Source organism: Oryzias melastigma, linkage group LG21, assembly GCF_002922805.2.
Source record: "Oryzias melastigma strain HK-1 linkage group LG21, ASM292280v2, whole genome shotgun sequence".
Classification (NCBI taxonomy): Eukaryota; Metazoa; Chordata; class Actinopteri; order Beloniformes; family Adrianichthyidae; genus Oryzias; species Oryzias melastigma.
The window spans coordinates 6,526,589-6,537,361 of NC_050532.1; the positions used below are offsets into that span (position 1 = coordinate 6,526,589).

Below are 10,773 nucleotides of genomic sequence, written 5' to 3' on the forward strand. Positions count from 1 at the left end.
AACTCCATAATCTTTATTAAGATCACTGGGAACACTTTTGAAATAGATCAAAAGATGATCAGTCAAAAGATTAAACCATATAATTAAATCATAAAGACAAATAACAGGTCTGTGCTTTCATGTACGGCTTGGTTAGTCTCGAAATTGTGATTTACATTTATTACAACTGATGGTTATGAGTACCTCGTCAACAGACAAATAAATTCGTCATACTCGTTGCCACATTTAGAAAACAGCTATTTAGGTTTTTTTCCCCCAAATTCAGGTTCCACCTGAGTTTGGGGTCTGAGGTCAGAAAAATATGTGACAGAGAGCTGCTCTGCAGAGTTTCAGGTGACATAAAAGTAAGTCACAAGGCATTTACAAAAGACAAACGTCTGGCTTTCATAACCGGCTGACAAGTATTTACACAGCCAGGGATAGAGGAGAGGAGAGAACAGGAGGAGGAGGAGGAGGAAGGAGAAAAAGTTGGAAGGCATGCAAGTCATTATCCTGTTAGAGATGACACTGACGGAGCATTTTGCTGAACAACAGAGGAAGGGAGGAGCCGCTCTGATATTTGACTCTAGCTCTCGTGTGTTTTTTTACGTCATCAAGTCGTATCTTTGTTTACTTTAAAATATATATATATATATATGTAGTGTCCTACTTTGTAAAATGATTTTCTGAATAATACTGCTGCTGTATTTAATATCTAACCCCACTGTTAACATCCTGTCGTGACTCATTTCTGGTTGAGCTCATCCTGATGAATTGTCATACTCATAAATGTTTTTTTATTAGTGTGTGATGGATAAAAAAAATAATTCACTTTTTTGTTTCTTTTAAAAACGTTGTTTTCTGTTCATTTAATTGTTTTTTTCTGTTTTTCTTTTTTTTTTTACCTAAAATGATTTTATAGCTTTTGCAAATCTTGCTCAAACACAAGCAATTTGAGATGAAAGTTTAAAAAACTGATTTTTGTCAGTAAGTCTCAAAAGGTTCTGCAAGCATCCCCTAAATTCATTAAACTTTGTTTTTCACTGTAATCTATTGAGCACGGATCATCAGCATCTGGAAATTTAGTTTAAAATATTTTATTTTGCTGGTTTCCAACCAACTGCTTTGAGATTTTTTCAAACTCTTTTCCACCACAGCTTAGTTTTCTGTCACCAAGTTCTTTCAGGAAATCACTTTCAACAACTTTTCTGAACAGAGGATCAGCTCCATCTCTCACCTCAGCCTTTAGGCAAATAGACGCCTGTAGAGCAGAAAGGGGAATCGGAGAAGACAGTGGTCTCCAGAACTATTTAGCTAGATTTGGAAAATTTTCTATGCTGAGGCTGCGGAGTAGAAAGTTATCCTTTTACACCAACAGCCTGAATGTATCAACCATCTACCTTTTCATGCTCATAGGAAAAATGCTTCCACATTTCTAAGCCTTAATACCAGCAAGTTATAGATTAAATTCCACAAATAACAGTCAGATAAGTATTTTTAATTGTCCCTACCAGCAATCCACATCTAAAATCATCACACGCACATGTTTCAATTGTCATTGAACTGACTTGAAGGAACGTTTTGCAACACTTTGGTAGGAAACTAAATCATGCAAGCAGTGCCAGTTAGTTGGTACTCTGCCCTGTGTTTGTGTTTCCGTTATTCAGTTTTGTTTAAGAAGTGACACACTTGTTGACTTCTCTCTTTGTTTTCTGCCTTTCTCAGGTCGTTTCCGTCAGATTCAGGTCTTGACGACTGTTGCTAACGAATTCTTCCAGCTTTACAGTCAGGTCTCTGGACAGCCAGTTCAACAAATCAGCATGCCAGAACAAGGTGATCATAAAAGCCATGGTAGAAGTCAAATGTGTAGAACATGTATGCTTGAGGGCTGGGATAAAGAAAAAAAACACATCCTGACACAAACGTTTAACTTCCAGCCATTTTAATAACTTTTTGGGGTCATGGGGTTGCTGGAGCCTATCCCAGCCACTGTTGGGTGAAGGTGGGGTGCATGATTCTGCACCACCATACAGCCCATGTTCAACTTATGGAAAAATTTGGTTTAAATCCTAATAAAATATCCATTTCAGCTAAATTAAAACTACTTTTTTCACCACAGATGTGTTCGTAAAAACATTCCAAGTCAGCTGACGGCAACACTGGAGGATATGGTGATGTTTTTGGAAATCTGATCACTGTCCTGTGTCTCCGTCAGGTGGTGTGGGGAAAGAATCAGTGGGAGGATTCGAGGCTTCTCCTCTTCTGAAGAAGAATAACTCGGCACAAGCCGCTGCCAAAGTGTTGCTCCGCAAGATAAGCAAACCAAGTATGCTCCTGAGTCCCAACAAACCTGAAGACGCTCATTCAGCTTTACAGCCCAGACAGCAGACCCCCCCTAATCATACACTCACTAATGGTCACACACGAAGCGCTCCAGCACAGGAGGGGAGAGTATCTGTCCTCCCAACAGTTGAAGAGAAAACCGGCGGGAGTGAAGAGGCAGATCAGCTGATAGACACCAGGTAGGCGTTAAAACGATTGTTTGTAGCAATAAACCAACTTTTAGTCCAGAAAATACACTTTAATTTAAAGCATTTCTGCCTTAGGAAATAATATTTTATTTTCTTATCAACCAGAATGCGCTATAAAAATAATTTTAATGATATGATTGTCTATCAAAGCAAAAATATAACAGACATGCAGATGTTCCTATAAGTGACCGTGGTTAGAGGAAATACAATTTCTTTTTATTTATTTTTTGTCAAGTCATATTTAAAGCAGCTATTTCAAGAGTACATGATATCTTTAGTAAATGTGTCGGTCACTCTTTTATTTCTGTTCTGTTGCTCACACACATCCTCTTATCAGCCCTGAACAGAGCAGTACAGCAGCAGAGCATCAGCTGGAGTCTGCTAACCCTTCGTCAGCCCAGCACAGAGCAGACGTGGAAGAACCTCAACCGGCCTCGGAGGAGAACAGCTCCTCCTGTTCTCCAGAGGAAGATCTCTCCACGCTGACGTCGCCTCCGCTGGCCAAACGGCCTTCAAACAACACAGATTCTTTTGAAATCGAGGAGGTATGGGTTTTGTCTGGGTTGATTTTATATACTGGCACCACAAGAAAGCCTCTTCCTGCTCAGCTAACACGACGTTAACGCTGCTGCCTTCAACTGAAGCATCTTGTGTGTTATTCTTACTCAGTCATGTTATGCAAGCTGTTCACTCTGTGGTCAGAAGGCTCAACATGTAAAAGCTTCTAGTCAAATGTATGCAGATAAAGGCAAAATCCTTTATTTCTTTACGTCAGAACACTGAGTGAAGGATTCTGGGTCAGTTTTAGAGACAAAACAGTTGGTGAAATTTATTTTCTGACAAAAAAGATGTCAAAAGAAATTACAAGAAAAAACAAAGATCAAGATATCCAAATTAAATAAAAACAATTATTTACTTCACAGTTCTGCAGCAATGCGTCAGATTAATTTAATTAAAAAAAGTCTAATCAAATTGCTTAATGATCTCATTTGCCTTTTAGATTTCTGCTAAGGAGGATGTGACACACAAACGCAACGGTGAGCTCAGATTTATTTTTTTTCTGCTATTAAGCTGTAGAAGGTCTTCAAATAAATGATTGGATTATAACCCAGACTGGTATGGATGAATCTTTGAGTTTTTATGATGTCACTGCATCTCAAACCACTCCCAAAGTCTGTGCAGACTTCTAAATTTAAATATTTTTAAATACAAGCTGTACCTTCCGTCACTAAGGAACCTGAAGCAAATTCTAAATTTGTTTTGGTTGTGTTAACTTGCGTATAAGTTTTGGAAAGACATCCACAAATTCATCACTGACTCAATTTTCAATGGTTTTCAAATGCATTACATAAAAGTAATGAACAAAAAGCCTGAATTTTTGGTTCCTAAAGTAGAACTTCAACAAAATTTAAAAACAATTTCAGCTTCCAAGAATACAAAGGCTTAAAAAAGTCTAGACATCTATAAATCTCTTTAATTAATAACATTAAGAAATTATTTTCTATTTTTCTTGTCTCACCATTTAATGTTTATATTTGTATGAACATGAGTATTATTGTGTTGATTACATTCGACCTTATTAAGTGTTCAATAAAAAAAGAAAAGTCTCTGCAGACTTAAAATGTTTTGAAATCTCACTTTTCAATCTGCCATCTGCAGGACACATAACGAATAATTGTACATCTATGTATGTATATATATTCATGCTTGTGATATTTGTGTCTTGTAGAGCTGTCACGGTCAGAGAGTCAACAATCTGACAGCAGTGGATTTGTGGAATTCAAAAAGGTTTGTTTTTGAACGTCTGTAGATCTTTTTGTTCCTCTAATATTGTTTCATCATCGATTAGCAGCCTTTCATTTCCTGGACTAAATTCTTGAAACGGTTTGGAATGGAATTCATTGTAAAAGATCATCAGTATCTTCCTTCTAGGGAACTCACTTTCTGTGGTATTGAAGTTCTTTTTCCATCAGCAGTTATTACGTTCTAATTGATCTCTCTTACCTACAGGAACGTTCAGACAGCCGCGATAGCGAGACCACTGTGACATCTCAGCCTTCTCAAGACGTCACCACACCCCATGCTCTGGACCAACCTGCTTTTGACTTGCCAAGTGGCAGAAAAGATGCGGTCGAGTCTGCGGATCCCATAAATCCAGATGAAAGTAGCAGCTCTACACAAGAGGCTGCAGGTGACGCCACTTCAGAACTGGTTCTACAAATCGGAGTGGATCAACTCCTCACAAGCACAGTTGATCCAGAGACCTCAGAATTGGAAAAAACTGAAGCCGAAGGCAATAGTGATCCAAACACAGAAATGGATACTTCCCAGAGCATGCCTGTGTTTGAAGAAGAACTACAGCAGGAATTAGAACCTGCAGAGAATCTGTCTGTTGGTTCACAAGAACAACACCACACAGAGAACTCTATTGAGAATGTGACGGACAACGAGCCATCAACACCGAAAGCTGATGATGAGCCAATTATAGAGCCAATAAAGTGTGAGAACCCGGGTCTGCTTCATCATGAGGGACCAAGCTCTCCTGTTTTCCGTGCCTTGACAAGAGCCAAACAGCGCCAGAACACCATTGCCTCTCAATCTGCAGCATCAAGACGAGGAAGACGAGGGTTCCCTTTGCAGAGATCCTCATCCTTGCCTTCCTCCTTGATCTCGCCTTCCAGAGTTGTGTCCTCTGTCAGAATCCAGCTTGGACATGACACAGCTTTTTGCAGTCCTCCCAGCTTCACCTACAAATTTGTTCCAGAGGGCACAGAGGAAAAAGAAGTGCCAGATAACGAGGAAGAGACGGAGAGTGGTCAACGTACATGTGTGTCCACTCTTTATATAAAGCCTCCTTTCAAAACCCCGTCTGGACTCTCTCCGAAACGCCCCGGATCCTCCTCTTCTCTATGCAGCATCAGTCCATCTCCTGATCAAGAAGACAGCACCCAGAGTGTCCCAAAGTGGTCCAGATTGTCCCAGCAGGCTCCAATCACCCACCCAAACCCACAAAGCAGAAGCCTAGGACCACCATGGTTTCCGATTCCAAGTCCTACTCCAGGAAGTATCCCTTACTCCTCACCCATATTTCATCAACATCACCCCCCGTATTATAGCCCCCCTCACAGACTTAACCCCTTCCCCACATTGGACCCTTACTCCAGTCAAGCTAGTCCCTCCATACCAGCTACTTCCTCTCTGAGTCTTGACTCACGTTGTTATTGCGACAGTCCTTTAGGTTATAGAACTCCCCCCACACACCCTCAAAGCTACAACTACCCATACAGGACTTTGCCTTTTGCTGTGAATGCGTATCCGCCGTTCTCCCGGTACCCAGCCTCGGAGCCCGGTTTACATCAAAGTTTCACTCCACCCGCTGCTCCAGGACCCGGCTATCACCCACCCAACACAGAGATACAGCTCAGGCGGGTTCTTCATGACATCAGGGAAACCGTTCACCAACTGAGTCAGGTCAGTTCTTTTAGGGTTTCAAAGAAGTTTTACATTTTCTACTAAATTTTATAGAAATTTTACAGTTTTTACATTGTTTTAGCTCCTTCCAGCATTATTTTACAAATGAAAATACCAAATATTGATGATATCCTCAATTCTCTCAAATTTCTAATGTAAAATTATTAAATAAACCAAATCTTTTCTAACATAATGGTTTCAGGAAATGGAAAAAATGCTTTAAAATAACCTGGTGGATTCATTTTCAGTGTTTTACAGGTTAAGGTCAGTGTTTTACACACTTCTGATTGATTAAATTCAGCGTTCTTAAAAAAAATGGGCCCATGTAGTATTGGTCTGAACATCATTCATAACAAAATATTGACATATCATACTCATATTTATCACCAACTGGACATTTTGTCCCCTGAACCAAAATGCACACATCACAATCATTAGAGTATATATCGAATGTTATTCAACAAACCTCCTAAAGATAATAGTATTTTTTTCAAAAATAAAAACTTACTAATGCACAACTGGGTTCCATTTGATAGATTCTAAAGAATAGAAAATGGTGATTTGTTGAATTTGCTGCATTAGGAGATCATATATTTACTAAAATCAAAAGCAGTTACAAGCAAAAACATCTTAATAGGTGAAGTTAAATTTAAACATAGAACCCCTTATTTTGTTTTCAAGAAATATCCAAGGTTTTCTTGTCCAAGGCATTCAACTATTTCACACTTTTCAGCAAAGAGATTCCTTTTCTTTCCCATTTTGCTTGAAAATGTTGGTCTGTTTAATAATGTGGAACGTCCTTCTTTAATAGTTTCTCCTTTAACTGAACTCACCTGGCAAACTAATGATCATTTGTGTGATCATTAGTTTGATTTCAGGGATCCAAAGAGCACAATATCATCCATTGAAAAACATAGAATTTGATCTTTTTTACACTTAAATACAATTCGCATAATAATTTGGACACACTGTATTTACTGGAGTCTTTCTGACAATTGTCTGCTTGTTTTTTTTCCATTTCTTTTCGGAATGTTCCTTCCTTCATCCTGTAGTCCAGGGTCAACTCTCCTGACCTGTTTGGTGAACATAAAGCTGCTTATGGCCATCAGGTAATGAATTTATCATTTGTGTCTTCTCCTTGCTGTGGTTTATTTGTACACACAAGCCTGATGATTCTACTGTCAGTGTTTGTTCACACCGCTGACTTCTACTTCCTTGTCTGTTTTAATCCTGTATTTATACAAATTGTTTTTTCCTTTATTTTTTCTTTCTGGGACTGAACAAATAAGAGTCATAGTCTGTACTTTGTTTTTAGCCTTTGGAAGAATTTCAGCAGAAGAGGCGGAGTCTTAATGTGTTCCGCCGTCAGATGATGGACCTGGAGCTTTCGATCATGCGACAGCAAGCTCCGGTCTACAATCACATGAGTCCTGCTGACAGGTGAGTCACAAAAAGCAAACATATCCCCGCTTCACAGTAATCCACTCTGAGGTGGTGTTTGAAAATATGGAACAGAGTGATTATAACGCATGTTTGTTCACAGACTTGAGGCGGAGCAGCTTCAGTCTCTGAGGTCGGCGGTGCGAGAGGAACTCCAGGAACTTGAACAGCAGATGGAGGACAGACTGATGGAGCTGACTCAGCACTTGTGCCACAGAGTGAGTGTATGTCTATGTTCACACTGGCCATGTTCCAGAATGCTCTAAACACAATCGTGTTCACACTAGGCAAACAGGGAGGGTCTTCTTCTTCTTTTTCTTCTGTTTTGTAGCGCATGTCTGCCACCTACAGTTGGAAGAGGTTTAGTGTGAAATGTCAAAGCGGTGCAACTTTCACAAATTCTGGTCCAGGTTTTTTTTCTTTTATAGCTCTTGAGGCCTGGAGTCTGACATCCTAATGTTCTTCACATTTACACTTTTGTTTTGAAGCTCTTCATGACTTTAAAGCAAAGTGGATGACACAGAAACCCTGTCTGTCCGGTTGTCTTCCTCAGGGTCTTCACCGGGGTGACAGTGTTGACAGTTTTTCCTCCGTGTCTGCGCTGAGAGCCATGGAGCCGGTCAGTACACACACTAGTTATGCAACGCCATCATCGTGTGGCTTAATGCTCGACCTCTGACTCTGTGTCTTCCTGTCGGTCCAGATGTCTGACCTCCTCAGAGAGCAGTACTCTCTGCGATCGGAACTTGAATACAACGCCCCCAGTCCCTCCCCCAGCCCCTCAACTCGCTCCTCCAGTCCGGTCAGAGAAAGACTATATGGAGAAAGAGGGGACGGCACGCAGAAACAGTATCGAGCCTCCATCAATTTAACACCGATGCCCCCTCCTCGACCTAATGCATCTACTGAAAGGGAGGAGGTGGACCAAGGAAGAGACGCTGAAGGAGTAGAAGAAGGAAAAGCGGGTAAAGAAGAAGCAGCTTCTGAGGAGGAAGGAGCCACAGAAGCACTCAAAGGGGAGAACTTGCAGCAGATTATTCGAGAGGTACCTGTAAAAACTCGATGGAAATGCTACAACTCAAGCTCTTTAATTTGTTTGAAAGGGTAAAGGAAGCATATGAGGACAATTACATGGAGAACTAGACTTATTTCCCTGCCACAATTTGAAAGCTGCATGAACAACCAAAGAACAAATCCATCTAGAGAGCTAATGCTAGTCACTTCTACATGTAATTCTACTTTTGTTCTGGTGAATATCCCTCAGAAATCTGAAGACAAACCACATAAAGCTCATTATTAAACAAAAAAATGTATTCTTTAATACAGAAATGCATTTTGAATTCTCAAACCATTTACTTAAAATTGTTTAATTTAAAATCCCTCTCCAATCTTATTTGGGTCTATTGTAAAACGCGTTCCAAGTGGCCTTTTATTTATGATTATACAAATGTTTAGTGAAGTAAACCATTTCCCATAATCCCTTTGTTTACATACTCTCCCTCTGGCTTAGAGCCCCTCACACAAATGACAAGCAGTTTTGGAGTTATCCAGACATATAGTTTTGAGCCAGATGTCAGCTCTGATGAGGAAAACAAAGACGTACATGGATCTATTTGTCTATAAGTGGACGCAGCACAATGAAGCGGAGCTTGATTTTATACTTTATGCAAAAACTACAAGCTTTATTTAATCTTTTTTTTTTGTCTGCCCCTGATTCACAGCAATTTGAATAAAGGAGTATTCTTTATTCGATTATTAATCTTAATTTTCTTTATATGTGTCATCTGTAACAAGAAAAATTGTTAAAAACACCAAAAACACAATTTTCATTGGAGTGGGTGTTTTTTTTTTTTTTTTTTAAAAAAGCTATTCAAAACTTTTGATCTCTAATCTCCCAAATAAACTTTTTTTTTCTGTAAAGACAAAAAAAAGAGCAAACATTAATCAAAATAGAGATTCAATCTTCAATTCATTCAAAGAATATATATTTATGATAACTATTTGCCAAATTAATGTTTTGATTGGTAGAAATCCAAGCAAATTGGAGTAATAAAATCTAGCATCAATTCCACCTAAAAAGGCTAATCTCACTTCCTGTCTGAAGTTGGCATTTACATGCAGATAAATTACCAAAATAAAAAACTACCACCTTTTTGTGTGTTTTTTGGGGGATGCTACTGCTAAATTGCTCATGCAACACAAGAAACCATTATTCTCTGTGGATGTAGAGGCATCCATTATTTTGTTATTACATTGAAATGTTTTAAATTTATGACACTACATCAAATATATGCTGTGTCTTCAAGATTGTAATAATCTGTTTCGCCTGATGTCTTACAGATTCGAGAAAGCATGGCACAAGAAATACGACGGGAGATCTACAGCGAACTGTTATCAGCTGTTTCCCCGCGAGGTTCTGCCCTCTCTGCCAAGCAACAACCCCTGTAGTGACGACAGTAGAACACTACCCTCCTTTCACTTCCAGCCTGAGAAACCACAGCTTGAGCAACACCACTGTCCGTCTCCAACACTGTAACTCTGAGGAACACTGAGGAACAACACGTCTGTAACACTGTAGAGCTGTTGCACTGAGGAGGAAGCATGTGTGTCACGTACGAGAGTCTCCTCACTCTAATGCATGCTGGGAACACAGTCCGGTTCCCAGTTCCCACTGAAATATAGTTTACTTCCCAGGTTTCCTCCTTAGAAACAGCTGTTGTCATCAATGTTATCATCAATATAACTACTGCTGCCATTATCACCACTATTAACGACATACTAATTCATATTTTGCACCAATCTTAAAACTTAGCTTGAGATCAGATTAGGATTCGTTTGTAAATATTAGTATTGTTAATTTTTTTACATGAAAAAACACTGCTGTCTGTATAGTGTATCTTAAGGAGAAAATAATAGCCTAAAATATACAATACAAAATGAAGAAATACTACCATATGTTCAGAATAAGAGTATCATAATTAAGAGAGTAATTTACTTATTTAATTTTTTTTCTCTTGTTTTTAGGGTACAGATCTATGGAGTTACAGCCTCCATGTGATACATATTAAAACAGATTTAAATTTTGCTGCTTGTGGCAGTGGAAAGTAACATGAAAATCATTCAACTGTGTATTCAAAATGTATTATTTTAAATATTTATTCAGTATTAAAAAGTAAGGTTAAACAAAGCACAGTAACAAAAATGCTGTTAGGGGAAAAGTATTGTAAATTAAAACTCCCAGTATTTGTTTTTTTACTATCATTATTCCACGATATTATCGAAAAAACACAGAAAATGGAAGTAAATCGTTATAAAAGTAACAAACACACTCAAGCCAATTGAGACAAATTTC

The 10,773-nt window shown here is 38.9% G+C and overlaps 1 protein-coding gene across 3 annotated transcripts in view; it reads left to right on the plus strand.

The window, feature by feature from the left end:
- itprid2 (ITPR interacting domain containing 2) overlaps positions 1-10,773 on the plus strand; it is a 44,475-nt gene extending 33,702 nt beyond the window's left edge. For 2 of the 3 annotated variants that reach the window (XM_036209612.1, XM_036209613.1), the window contains 12 exons: positions 1,705-1,812; positions 2,195-2,501; positions 2,848-3,055; positions 3,511-3,547; positions 4,240-4,298; positions 4,521-5,981; positions 7,034-7,090; positions 7,297-7,421; positions 7,525-7,645; positions 7,975-8,040; positions 8,125-8,466; positions 9,762-10,773. In XM_036209612.1, coding sequence (XP_036065505.1) covers positions 1,705-1,812; positions 2,195-2,501; positions 2,848-3,055; positions 3,511-3,547; positions 4,240-4,298; positions 4,521-5,981; positions 7,034-7,090; positions 7,297-7,421; positions 7,525-7,645; positions 7,975-8,040; positions 8,125-8,466; positions 9,762-9,869 — 2,999 coding nt within the window. In that variant the 3' untranslated portion in view covers positions 9,870-10,773. The remainder of the gene's footprint in view (positions 1-1,704; positions 1,813-2,194; positions 2,502-2,847; positions 3,056-3,510; positions 3,548-4,239; positions 4,299-4,520; positions 5,982-7,033; positions 7,091-7,296; positions 7,422-7,524; positions 7,646-7,974; positions 8,041-8,124; positions 8,467-9,761) is intronic. The other variant, XM_024286754.2, reaches the window with a different exon arrangement.